The following is a 13,790-nucleotide window of genomic DNA, read 5'->3' as shown; positions in this document are numbered from 1 at the left end:
CTATCAATTTTATTTCCTTGGTCTATAAGCCAGCACTACTGTTTTATTTACGTAACTTTGGAGCAAGCCTTTAAAGTGGGAAGTGTGACTCATTTAATCTTTTCCAAGACTGTTTGGCTATTTGTTTTTTTTTTAAACTCCAAATGAATTTGAGTCAGCTTTCTTCCACTTCTACAAAAAAAAAAGTAATTTAGAGTTTGATAGGACTGATAGAATCTCTAGAATAACTTTAGGAATTATTACCCTTTTATAATAGTGAGTCTTCTAATATGTGAGCATGAGATGTCTCTCCATTTATTCAACATTCTTAGTTTCTTTCAGTAGTGTTAGAATGTATAAGGCTTGCATCTCCTTAGTTAAATTTATTACCAAATACTAAGTTCATTTTTATGCTATTGCAAATTAATTTTTATTTCTTTTTGGCTTGTTATTATTTATTTTTATTTTTTATTGAGGTAACAGTGCTCTGCATTATCGCTTGTATATTAGATGTAAAAGCTTTTCCCTCTCAGGAGTTGTTACCACATCGCCCTCTCACCAAAACTCCCAGTGTCCACCCCCACTAGTCACTGTTGCTAGTGAGTAGAAATCCTGGTGAGTTTTGTATCCTGCAACTTTGCTGAATATGTGTATTAGTTCTATTGTGTGTGTGTGTATGTTTAGGATTTTGCTACATATACAATCATGTTCTCTCTGAATAAAGGTAGATTTAATTTTTCCTCTTTATTTTTCTTCATGATTGCTCTGACTAAAACTTCTAGCATAATGTTGAGTAGAAATGGTGAGAGTCCTGTCTTGTTCCTGATCTAAGGGAGAAAGGGGCCAATCTTTTGCCATTAAGTTAGTTGTGCACTTTTCTTATGTGCCCTTAGTCATATTCAGGACACTGCCTTTCATTCCTCATTTGCTGGGTGCTTTATCATGAAGCATGTTAAGTTTTTCCAGAGGTTTTTACTGCATTATTAAGATGATTTTGAGGGTTTTTAAAAATTCTCTTAATGTGGCATAATAAGTTGATTTTCCTGACTGAACCATGTTTACACTTCTGGAATTAACCCCACTTAGTCATGATATAATCTTTTTAATATCTATTGGATTTGGACTGCTTTTTATTGAATATTTTTGCAGCTGTTTTCATAAAGGGGAGTTTTTTTTCTCTTGATGTGCATATTTGGAGTTATGCTGACCTCATGGAATGAGTTGAGAAGTGTTCCCTTGTCTTTCTCCTCTCTCTCTCTCTCTTTCATGACATTGAGAAGGCTAATTCTTGAAATATTAGTAGAATTTATCGGTGGCACCATCTGATTCTTTCTTTCCTTTGTTGGAGGTTCTTTATTATTAATCCAATCTTTGTTAGGTCTATTCAGATTTTCTATTTCTTCTGAATATGTTTTGGTTGTATTCAGAATTACTAAAGGTTGAAAAAAAAGTATGCACTACATATACCTACATTCATGGAAAGAATCATCATTTCCTTAATTCAATGTTACATTGGGATTTTTTTCATCTCAAGAAGTAACTTTACAATCATGTTGTTTAGAAATAAGAAGGAAAATATTAAGAGACTTGACTAAAAGTCATAACAATTCTTTTTTTTTGACAAAAGATGACCCTTTATTTCTTTATATATGTATATATATATATATATAATAGCTTATTTTTACATTTTTATATTTTTTGTGCACTTTTTCATCTCAGTTGCTATCCCCTTGGGCTTCCCATCATCAAATCACCCATGTGCTATCACCATAGACCAGTGCATTTTCCTCCCCCCAACTGTTTTTGATCCCATTCCTCACTCCACCCCCACAAAATGTCTCTGGTATACAGATGTTCATTATTATTATTTTCTCGCTTGGTCCGGTATACTCCTGCTATGAGTGAAACCATCCAGTATTTTCCCTTTTCTTTCTGGCTTATCTCACTAAGCATGATCTTCTCCAGCTCCATCCAGGTTGCTGCAAAAGACATGTATAACAAAAATTCTTTACAGGAAAAAAAGCAGTAGAGGGATGCTTTTTTTTACCTTAAGAAATATGGCAGAACACATCAGAAAGCACTTTCTAAATTGGACCCCAAATACTCTGGACATCTCTAAGAGTTATCAGCTCCCCCTGACTCTAGAAGAATCTGTCCCAACTCAAATAATATCTGTCTTCATATATAGTGAAAACCATCATGTCAGTCTGTCCTAGATCATAAGCAATGATACTATTGGCAACAAAGAGAAGTCTGTTTCACACCCACACCATTATCTCCTTTCAAGTGCAGAATGTTAAGTGACAGCCTTTGAATACTCAGATTTTTCCTGACTGGAATGGTTACTTGGAGGACCAAAATAAGTGGCATAACCTGAGAACCTAAGAAAAATAACCCAAACAAGATACTCAAGTTGATTGAATAGTGAAAATCTCATTCTTCTTAAAAGATATTATTTTGGACACAATTTCAGTTGTATTCTTTAATGTGTCCCATTAGTTAGAACATTTTGAAATAAAGAAACGATTGACAATGTTAAAAAAAGAAAGAAAGAAAGAAATATGGCAGAACAATTAGACTCTTTGTACCAATAAATAAAAAGTAACTTAATGAATCCACAAAAGGCAGTTCTATTCCAGGGTGCCAGGACCCAACCCCAACCTCCACCTTGGCAACCATGTCACCTGGTCAAGTCTACGTGTTTGTTCTCTCTGAACTTCAGTTTTCCCATCTGAGACATGGAGATAATAACAGTAACTACCACATAAAGCTGTCTGGGAGACAGCAAATATAAAGGGCTTGAATATCCTGCAAATGGAAACTTCTTGCTGCTATCAGGCTCACCTGACCAACTTAATTTCCCTCTTGGCTTAGCCAGAGCCACCTGGCCACTCCAGAACTCCCATCTGTGCTACTGACCGATTGTCTGACCTTGGGCACATCTCTTCTCCCAGAGGTCCTATGAGGTGTCTTCAGAAGGTCTCTGAACTCAGCCAGCACCCAAGTCCTAGACACTCAGGCCCTGCCCAGTGTCCAACCCCTCCCCCTGAGGATCAGGCTTTGTTTGCTTCTAAAGACCCAAGATTTCCAAACTCTGTGGTTGCCTTGCTTAGCTAAAAGGGGAAGAAGGGGATCAGTCCGAGGAGGAGGAAGAAGAGGAAGACAAGTCAAACAGCCCGGTGTAGCAGAGAGGAGTGAATGTCCAGCAGTCCTGGTCCCTAACAGCTGGGAGCCCAGCCCCCTGCCTCCACCCTGCATCAACCTGAACCTCCTCTGAGGCCATGGGCCCCAGAGCACTGCTCTTCCTGCTAGTGGCCGCAGTTCAGCATGGTAAGAACAGACTGGGGGCTTCGATGGGGAAAATGTGACCGCGCGGACCCCTGCCCTGACAGGAAAAGAAGACCAGAACCCCTTGCTCCTCACTGGGCTTCTGCCCCTGAGTCCTGCACAGGTTTGTCAATATCTGCATCTGGGAAGCAGTCCAGGGACAGAAGGGTCTGGACGGCAGTAACGGCAGTACATTCGGCCTGGTCAGGTGTTGACTCACCTGAACAGATCGCAGCTGCTCTCCGGGCACGTCCACTCACCAGCAGGTAATGGAGGCAGTGATGGATGGACCAGACAAAAGCAATGCCCTGCGCGCAGATCACCAGGGGGTCTTGTGATAATGCAGATTCTGGCTCAGTAGCTCTCAGGTACACCTGACGTTCTGTATTTCTAACAAGATCCCTGGAGATGCCAAGGCTACTAAGGTGGAGAATAACACCGTGTGCGAGGCCGATGGCTCTGCCCGACTCCGATTTGCAGAGTGGCAAGGCCAGACATGGCGGTGGCCCAATGCTGGGAGACCTGGGAAGGGGGTCAGATAAAAGAAGTCAATCTCTGGCCCAGGGACAGGAGAAGGGGGATGTATAGGGTTGGAGGGGTGTCTCTGAGGAAGAAGTGAGCATCTCCCCAGCCAGAATTTCCACAGACACAGAAGTTTCTAGGTCTCAGGGAAGGAAGCTGCTTGGTGCATCCCACATCACCTCAGCCTCCAGCAGCGGCAGTGATGCTCTGCTGCCAGCTGGGAGGGTCTTAAATGGGAGCGAGGGCTGCTGCTTGGCTGGCAGCTACAGCTGGCTAACTGCCCTCTGTCAAGTTTTATCTTGTGGTATCTTAGAGGGACCTTGGGAGAGGACAGGGGTTGGAATGGGGTGGGGAGGCAGCTTCTGCTCTGGCTTCCCCTCAGTCCTGGGACTCTGGGACTCCAGAGGGCAGGTGGGCCTGGGCTCTGAAGAGGTGGCCCATCGAAGTCTTCTTTTGGTCTAGTCAGTCTCACTGGACTTGATCTTTTGTATCGGATGTAATGTATATGCAGTAGAAGACACAGATTCTTCAGTGTACATTTGAGGAGTCTTGGCAAATATATGCTCTGGTATACCCACAATCCCAATTGAGACAGAGACGATTCAACCCACCTCAGAAAGTTTTGTGCATTTTATTCACTGCCTTGTCCCATCTGCACACCTGGAACCTGCCAGTGGGACATTGTTGGGTTGGAAAGAGGGTGTTCAGCATGGCAGACTGGAAAGCTAATTTCAGTCCAGTAGACCAGAGAGATGGAGTGGGGATGTGGGGCCGCTGTAAGAGAGTGGGGGCATGTTGGAGCGCTCTGCAGAGCAGGAGAGACCTGGGCTGAGGGTGGCTATGTGTCAAGCCTTGTGCAGTGTGTGTGCTGAGGGTGGGGTAGATGTGGGGACACATCCCGGGCTGCCAATGGGGGAGTCCATTAGCCAAGTATGAGGAGCGGTGAGATAGGCAGCGTAGAGGCTATTTGGAGCTGACAGGAGAGGGTGAAGATGGACAGAGTAGGGCCTTGTCAGCGTCAACACTCTCTGTCTGGCCCTGGAGAGGATGGGGCCCGAGCAGGCTGTCCCTTCCTGCCAGCCAAGCCCTCAGGGGGAAGTTGGGAGCGGAAGTTGAGGGGGACAGCCTTGTCCTGCATGAATATCTGGACAACAGGACAGAACAAAACAAAACAGATCTTTCTCTCTGACCACATTTCCAAGAGCCCAAGTCAGGGGTTAGCAGGACAAGGCAGCAGAGGGGTGGAGAGAGACACCTGTAAGACTGTGGGCACAAAAGCAGAACATAGCATGAAATCACAGAATCTAAGACCTTGGCATGCAACCATCGCAGACAGTCTCAGGCGGAGGAGGGCGAGGAGAAATGTCAGCTGGTGGCCCAGCGGAGGAGAGGCCTCTGAGTCTGGGCATCATCTCACTGAACCCTCCCAGGATCTGAGGTGGAGTCAGAGGGCCCCACTGCAACAAAGAGTAGCTTGAAGGTCAGAGGGGTTAAACCCCCCACCCGGCTGGTCTTGGAGAACCAAGCTGCGGCCGCCCACCCTCAGCCAAGCACCTTCCTGCAGTAGCCCGCTAGGGTCCTGCTGCAGCAGCAGTAACAGTGCGTCGCCCCTTCTGCCAGGATTTGCCAGCAGCAAATTTCTGTCAGTCACAGGGTCCTATTTCTGTCAGTCACAGGGTCCAGGAGGGCTACACCCACACCCTGGAAGTGGGCCCTGGGGGTGCTTAGCACTCGATCTCTCTGCTGACCAGACACACAGGTAGAGCAGTGCCCATCTCTGATGGGCACAAAATTGGCATCAGTGAAGCTATCCTGAAACCACTCGACAGAGGCCCTGCCCATGCAGGGGCCTGGGGTGGGTCGGGGGGAAGGAAGTAGAAGTCCCCATTTAAGGAGCATTTGTGAAGATAGTATAGAAGCCTTGAATTTACCCGTGTCCTGGGGGCCAGGGTGCCCCCAAGTCTAGGAATAGATGCGGCCCAAACTGGAGGTGCTGCACACCCCCCTCCAAGGCAGCAAGGGAGTCAGTGGCAGAGCCAGACCCCGCAGCCCAGGGTATCCTGATGCCAGGGCACCCCTCTCCTGGGGATGTGCTCCTGGACAGGAGACAGTGGCCAGGAAGCAGAAGTGAGAACATCCCTAGGAGAGGGTGCAGGCTGAGCGGAAACCGGGGGCCAGGCTGTCGCCAGCAATGTGTTTCCGCCCACATGGTGGGGAGGGCCTGGCAGCCCCCCTCCCCCCCAGGCACTGAATCAGTTCTCACTTCCCTCCCTCGTCCTTATTTTTGGCCCTGGAAAAATGCTGACACGGCAGAGGCAACAGGCCTTCTTCCCGGAGGGACTGTTATGGGTTTCAAGTTCTCTTTTCTCCTTCAAGAAAATATTCCTTAAAAGAGATTGGCTCTCCAGTAAACATGGGGTGTCCCGGGGATCTACAGAGGGTAGCTGAGCTAGAAAAGGCAATGATTAACCATAAGCATTTATTTGGTGACAGGTGACATTCTAAAGGCTTTTCATATATTTAAACCACCATAAATCCCAATCACTGGATGCAATGGTTGCCCCTGATTTATGGTGGGGAGACTGAGGGCAGCCGCTGCACTACCATGTTGGGTGGGCACAGCACAAGACTCCTGGAACCCTCTAACTCAGCTGAGTGAATACCCAATATCCCTCTCTTTTTCTTTTTCCCCACAATGACATCTGGGGACATTCTCCCTTCGCCATTCTAGCCCCTTTCTTTGAACTCGCCCTGGGCTCTGCGCTAGGGAAGCAGTGTGGCCCTCTTTGCATGGGGGCCGAGGTGTCCACTCTTGGCTAGAAGAACAATCTTCTTCCTGCAGCCAGGGAAGCTGCAGCAGGGTATAAGGAGAGCCTCGGGGGGATGGTGTGGGGGTCGAAGATCGAGAAAGCTGCCATTCCCCTTTTTCAGGGGGCCTGCTGCACACACAAGCTTGGAGTGAGGCCGAGCAAATGACGAAAGAGTGGGGCAGTGCTTGTTCAAAATGAGCCCACAAATCACAGCTGAACCCAGCACACCCTCCTGAGTGGCAGGGGTGCCTCAGAGGTACCCCCTCGGGCCCCACTTAGGACTGCCACCCTTTCCACAGCTCGAGGGACTCCAGTGATAGAGCCCAGCGGCCCTGAGTTGGTCGTGGACCCAGGCACGACAGTGACCCTGCGGTGTGTGGGCAACAGCAGCGTGGAGTGGAAAGGCCCCATCTCCCCCAGCTGGACCCTGGACACTGCCTCCCTCAGCAGCACTCTGACCACCACCAATGCCACCTTCCAAGACACAGGGACCTATCACTGCACAGAGCCTGGAGACCCGATGGGGGGCAGTGCCGAGATCCACATCTACGTCAAAGGTGAGGAATCTGAGACCAGGGCCAAGAAGCCTGGCCTGGCCAGTCCCGTGGGAACCGGGCTTCCGGTTTCCACGAGGACCTGGGTGGGGCCTGACTGCAGGTAGTCCTCACAAGAACCCTGTGAGGTAGCCACTGTTCCCAGCCGTCTGCCAGTTCCCAGACAGCTTACGCAGCAGTCACACCACGCTAAGTAGCAGGGCTGGACTGGGCTCCAGAATCCCCACTCTGAAACTCGCCGGTGGGATGGTGTGGGGGTGGAAGATCAAGAAAGCTCCCAGTCCCCCTTTTCAGGGGGGTCTGCTGTACACACACGTTTGGGGTGAGGGGCTGAGCAAATGGCCAAAGACCTCAGGCAAAATGGCATCTCTGAGCCTTCCTGTCACCAGTGTCCACGGGTCGCATGGTCTGGTGCAGCCGTGACACCATGTCCCCTTCTCCCCCAGACCCTGTTCAGCCCTGGAGGCTGCTGACACAGGAGGTGACGGTGTCGGAGGGCCAGGATGCCTTGCTGCCCTGCCTGCTCACCGACCCGGCGCTGGCAGGCAACATCCAACTGATGCTGATACGCAATCGAAAGGTCTTGCGCCAAACCAACTACTCCTTCTCGCCCTGGGATGGCTTCACCATCCACAAGGCCAAGTTCATTGAGAGCCGGGACTACCAATGTAAGGCTTGGGTAGACGACAGGTGGGTGTCTTCGCCCAGCATCAGACTGAAAGTACAGAAAGGTACGTGGGGTCGTTGGGGTTGGCGGACTAGGCCAAGCAGGGGGAAGGGCAGGTCAGGGGAGGGAACAAGTTACCCCGCTCTCTCACTTCTTTCTTCCAATTGCACTATGTTCATGGACGGGGCACCTCCCGGAGCAGGACGTGCTAGGTGTGTCTGCGGAGTCAGACCACGTGCCAGTTAGTCCTTCCATGGCCAAGGTCACATCAGAGCGAAAGACTCTGTAAAGATATTAAACAAGGCAATGGAGTGGCCGGGGAAGGGGATTTTACTGCTGTTGAAAATGTGAACGAGGCGGAGACCCTCAAAGAGAGCTGCTGCCGTAGAGGAAATAGCACAAAATCACGGGGAGCCGGCAAGGTCCCAGTGCTGCAGGAGCAGGAGGGCCGGAGCTCCCCCACACCCTCAGGCGAGGATTCCCACTCAGCCGCAGCCTGGCACTGGTGCTTCTCACTGGGCACGTGAAGGAAGGGTGGCAGGCAAATGGGACGGGGAGCTGCTGGGTGCATGGGGCAGGAAGAAGGGTGCAGGAGCTGGCTGTGTGAAGCCTCACTTCTTGCCTTTGGGCCCTGCCACTGGTGGCTGGGCGTGGTTTCTGGAAGGGCTGGTGTGAGTAGGCAGGGGACTCAGCCCCGGGGTTGCAGACAGGCTCAGGGCCCTCTCATGAGGGCCAGAGTCAGATTGGCCTGGCTGGCCTAAAGCCCAAGCGTCCAGGAAGTCAAGCCAGTTCAGTCATGACCCCTTTGGTGGCCTTCGATGAGTCCTCAGTATGTCTGGAGCTTGGGAGCCTAGAGTAGATCATCTCTCGACAACAGCAACCACCATGAATATTAATTCAATGCCTACTATGTGACAGGCCGGGGATCCCTATGTGCTAGGGATACCGCCTTGACGGATTTGCTGTCCTAATGGTAGGACAGGGCCAGAGATGACAGAGCGTAAATAATGTGCCGATTGTGATGAACAAGAAACCAGGCCATAGAAAGCTGGGGGCAGCCGGAGGGGGTGGGGATGGGTGGCTTATTCAGCTGAATTGCTCCCACAGGGCCTCTCTGAAGAATTTTTGAACTAAAGATCTCTTGGTCTCTTGAGCTGAGAATAGTTGCCCATTCAGAGACTGGGAATAAAAGCATTCCAGAAGGGAAGGGAAGGTGCAAAGTTTGGGTGGGAGGATCAGCCAGTGTGACTGGGCCTGGAGACACAGGAAGGACTGTGGCTTTCTTCCAAGAGTGACAGCTGGCACAGCAGAGAGGTATTGTCCAAGTACGTTCCTAAGAGCTCACTTGGTGCGTGGAGGGGCCTGGGTGTTAGAAGTGGTCCTGTGGAGACCGTAGTAGTCCAGCGAAGAGAATGGCAGGGAGACCATGGAGCAGTGGCGATGATGGGAGGAAACAGACTTTCTCAGACCCATCTGTGAGACAGGACTTGCTGTGGGCACTGCTGAGGTACCAAGTCTGCCCCCAGGGCTGGGATGAGAGACTGGTGGGGCGGCTCCGGGCAGAGACAGGTGGCAGCCCGGCCTGGGTGTTCACGGCTCCTTCCTCTGGCTTCAGTCATCCCAGGGCCTCCAACTTTGACACTGAAGCCTGCAGAGCTGATTCGGATTCAAGGAGAAGCTGCCCAGATCGTGTGTTCAGCCAGAGATGTTGATATTAATTTCGAGGTCTTCCTCCTGCAGGGAGACACCAAGGTCAGTCTTTGCAGGAATAACAGGGCGATGCCTGTCCCAGTCCCCAAATCAGGTCCTGCCCCTCCAGCCCATCTCAGATGGTCTTCTGGGGCAGAGCCCAGGCCCAGAGAGGGTAGTGGACTCACCCAAGATCTGTGCCAACCAGTAGCTGCCCTAGAACCAGGACTAAGGTCATATATCTGCCTCATGGGTGAGGGAGGCAGCACCCACCCCCGTGTCCCAGCTTGCAGACAAGAGCCCAATGCCAGCTCACTACTGACTTAGCAAGGGGTTCTTAGCCACCCTGGAAGTCCAAGGATCTAAGAGCTGCTTCAGAAAGACTTTTGGGGAAGGGGAGACTGCCAGGAAGTGGACTTTCTAAGAACCCCTGCCATCTCACTGTGCCAGGCACATGTCAGTCCTCAGGATCGCTGCACTACCACCCCAGAGCAGGACTGTGTTAGCCCCATTTTACAGAGGAAGAAACTGAGATTCACGCTTCAGTCCCTTGTCCAAGGAAAGGCACACAGTAATCCTTAAAGACTGATGATCCGTAAGTGATCAGAAAGTGTATATCTTGACTATACACCCTCTGACTACAGCTCACAATCAATCAAAAAACCGACTTCCTGGACAATCGTTACCAAAAAACCCTGACCCTCAACCTGGATCACGTCGACTTCCAAAATGCTGGCAACTACTCCTGTGTGGCCTCCAATGTCCAGGGCATCAGCTCCATGTCCATGATCTTCCGGGTGGTAGGTGAGCATCAGGGTGGTGGGGTTCCTGGGGGAGGAGCGCGTGGATGGGTTGAGGAGGGTATTGATGGCAGAAGAGGAGAGGCTGTTAAGAACAACCCCACTCAAAGCCCTCATCCTGGACCTGACTGGGGACAACATCCCAGAGGACCTCCCCAGGCCCTCCCGCCGGCCCTCTCTCTCCCTGGTGCTCCCACCGTGTGTTGCTGCAATTCCATGCAGCCCCATTTGTTCTTCTGGCGTCCACGTCCAGTTGTCCCTCAGTCCTTCCTTCCTGCATGCTGGGACCCTAACATCTCACGGACATGTGAACAGACATTGGTGTCCCAGTGGCACTGAAGTGTCCCTCAACCCAGGCAGGGACACAGTGGCCTCTGGATGGGGACAGACAGAGTGGAGGCAGGTCAAGGGTGAGAAAGGAAGCAGAACATCTCTAGAAGAGCAGGCAGCAGCGCCACATCCCAAAGATAGAACGTGTTTGACACAGTGAGGGGTTGCCCAGCCCGGGACTGTGGAGGAGAGTGGCCATAGGAGAGAGGGATGGGAAGAGTTCAGATGAGGCCTTGAAGCAGTAGCGAGCTGGCCCTGCTCCCCACTAGGGGTCACGGGAAGTTTTAAAGAGGAAGATGGCCACATCAGACTGCACAGAGGAGGTTCCCCTGTGGTGGCAGGGGGTCCACACTCCCCAGCCGGCTGTGTTCTGTGTTCTCTCCGGCTCTGCAATGGCTAGTGATTTGCTTAACTTCCCTGTGGCTCACTTTCCATCTGCTAAATGGGGATAGTAACAGTTACTGCCTCATAGGTTTGTTGTGAGAATTAAGTGGGTGATAGGTGACAAGTACTTAGACATGCACCCGGCACACCGGCACACCTCCATGGAGAAGGAGAAGGTGGAGCCTGTGTGTGTGCCGGGGAGGCAGGGCTGGAGGACAGGGTGGGGAGCGTGGTGGTCCAGGCTGGAGTGGCCAAGAGCGCTGCAGCATGTTGCAAAACAATCTAGGAGGGATGATAGACAAGACTTGGTGGCTGCGGGGGTGAAGGGAGAGACTCCGGAGGAGCTCCTGCTGTCGGGCTGCGGCCCAGGTGGGAGCAGCAGGCGTCAGGCTGGGGGTCCAGCAGCAGAAGGGGCGGCCTCCGAGCAGCGGGCAGCTGTGGTCCGGTGCTCAGTGTCACGGAAGACAGCGAGGAGGGCGAGCGCCCTGAGCACTTCTGCACACACATACATGAGTATGTGGTCAGAAGGGCAGCAGGAGTGATGTGGGCGCCCTCCTGCACTGGGCGCTGGGTGCCTGGGAAGGAGAGAACACATAGAACTGTCTCCCCGCGACGTTTATTGCTCCTGCGTCTACTGGGAGTCACTTGATGAATGTGCGTGTCCCTTCACGCTTCTGGGCAGATGCTGTTCCAGAGGTTGAGGACAGCTGCTGATGAAAGGATATGAAACCCATTGCCCTCGTGAAAAGGGCTTGAGTTGAGAGAAGACAAGCAATGGGGAATATAAAACACAAGTCAACTCCGAAGTTTAAAATCGGCTCGTCCTCAAGGACAGTCACACTGGGGAGCTGGTGGCTGAGCACTCGAAGGGGAAGAGGAGTGAGTGCGCAGACGCTGGGCAAGCACCCAGAGGGCAGGGCTCACGGCCTGTAAAGAACACAGCCAGGGGGGCGGGCCACGGCCAGAGGAGGCGCGTGCAGAGATGGACGGGGTGGGGGCGGGTGGTGGTGGCAGCTTCCACAGCACCCTGCAGGCCAATGTGAGGGTGTGGGCTTTTCCTCTCAGAAAGATGGAGTATAACTGGCATGTCAGGGCAAAGGAGTGATGTGATCTGAGTTGGAGTAATGAGATGTAACATGATGCCCAGGCTTTGTCAAGGACTCTAGAAACAAGGAGAGAAGTAGGCTACTGACATAGTCTGAGCTGGAGGTGAGGGTCGCTCCATTGGGGTGGCAACAATGGAGGGGGTAGGAGTAGCTGGAATTTGGATGGGTGAATGGATATAAGTCGAGATTGAAGATAAGAGCTTCTGTGCACTAAAAACTCTAGATTCGGGGCCCTCCCTGGTGGAGCAGCGGGTTAAGGTACTGCACTAAGAAGCTAAAGCCGCTTCAGCACGAGTTCGATCCCAGCCCCGGGAGGTGACCCACATGGCACGGCAGACCTCTCCTGACCCGTCTGCTTCTCCTCTCAGCAGTGTACTGTTCCCAAATCTGTCTCTGGTGAATCCTCTCACCACCCCTGCCCCTCTGGCCTGTACCCCAGCTCTGTATGCGTAAATAAATAAATCTTAAAAAAAAAAACTCTAGATCCGTTGGGGAGACCCAGAGGCAGGAAGTAGTATAGTGTGGGTGTCATGAGTATGTGGCCAGAAGGGCAGCAAGAGTGTGTTCTGAGAGGGAGGGAGCATCCTGGGCTCTGAGGCTTCTTAGAGGGGTTATGCCTTTAGTAAGGATGAGACACACCTAAGTGGAAGACGGGGTTCCTGTGGGAAGAAATGGAGCAATACCTGCAGGAGTGAAGTGACTGTAACATATTCAAGTAACTTTAGTGGACCCAGGTGGTGGAGCATCAGGTGTGTGCCTGAGGGAAAGACCCACACAACAATGTAGAGCTGAGAGTTGGGAAGCAACAGATTCTTTTTTTTTTTAAGATTTATTTATTTGTGCATACAGAACTGGGGTACAGGCCAGAGGTTCAGGGGGGGTGAGAGGCTTCATCAGAGACAGAGTGGGGAGCAGAACAGGCCGACTGACGAAGTACACTGCTGAGGGGGGTAGCGGGTGGGTCAGGAGAGGTCTGCCACGCCATGTGGTCACCTCCGGGGCAGGCGGGAATCGAACTCATGCAGAAGTGGCTTTAGCTTCCCAGTCTGTGCTTTAACCCACTGCGCCACTAGGGAGGGCCAGCAACAGATTCTTATCCATGGTATCCAAATTCCTAGATCCAACCTGAAACCCAAATCTGTGGACTTTTCAGGTATAAGGACAATAAAATATCTCTTTTGATTAGGCCAGCTTGAGTCCCTGTCTGTTACCTGCATCTGGGAAAAGAATGCTGGCCAAGTCCTTCTAGCCAATTCCATCTAGCGGAGCAGTCTAGATGACCGCTGGGAGGCTTAACCTGAAGACAGCCTTGAGTGCCAAACTGATCAGAGCTGGTGATGGGGATCCATAAGGGTGTTTTGAGTAGGCACCTCAAAAGGAAGAAGTTTCAGTTTTAGGGTTGATAGAGTTGAGTGAGGAGAGAAACCCTTAGAGATCATCCAGTTCAGGACTTTTTGTAAAGCTTTGGGGATCTTACGAAGGCCTTCTAAGGGTTTTCACAAGGGCCCCAGAGAAGCCACGTGTATGGGGCTCTTACCATACTGGATTGCCTAAGATTTGACCAGAGCAGCTTGATTTTAATTCATGTGAGATTTTTTTTTAAAGATTTATTTATTTATGCA

General features: G+C 51.1%; 1 protein-coding gene across 1 annotated transcript in view; it reads left to right on the top strand.

The window, feature by feature from the left end:
- Positions 1 to 3,099: 3,099 nt before the first annotated feature.
- The window catches only part of CSF1R (colony stimulating factor 1 receptor), a 26,321-nt gene continuing 15,630 nt past the window's right edge, over positions 3,100 to 13,790 (top strand). Inside the window, exons 1-5 of the mRNA XM_004686565.2 lie at positions 3,100 to 3,309; positions 6,938 to 7,195; positions 7,639 to 7,923; positions 9,475 to 9,611; positions 10,193 to 10,367. Of these exons, the coding sequence (XP_004686622.1) occupies positions 3,261 to 3,309; positions 6,938 to 7,195; positions 7,639 to 7,923; positions 9,475 to 9,611; positions 10,193 to 10,367 (904 nt within the window). The 5' untranslated portion in view covers positions 3,100 to 3,260. The remainder of the gene's footprint in view (positions 3,310 to 6,937; positions 7,196 to 7,638; positions 7,924 to 9,474; positions 9,612 to 10,192; positions 10,368 to 13,790) is intronic.

The sequence above is a fragment of the Condylura cristata genome, unplaced genomic scaffold (assembly GCF_000260355.1).
Source record: "Condylura cristata isolate star-nosed mole 26May11 unplaced genomic scaffold, ConCri1.0 scaffold00021, whole genome shotgun sequence".
Lineage (NCBI taxonomy): Eukaryota > Metazoa > Chordata > Mammalia > Eulipotyphla > Talpidae > Condylura > Condylura cristata.
Note: the sequence above shows the minus strand (reverse complement) of the source record. Positions and strands in the feature narration are given on the sequence as shown.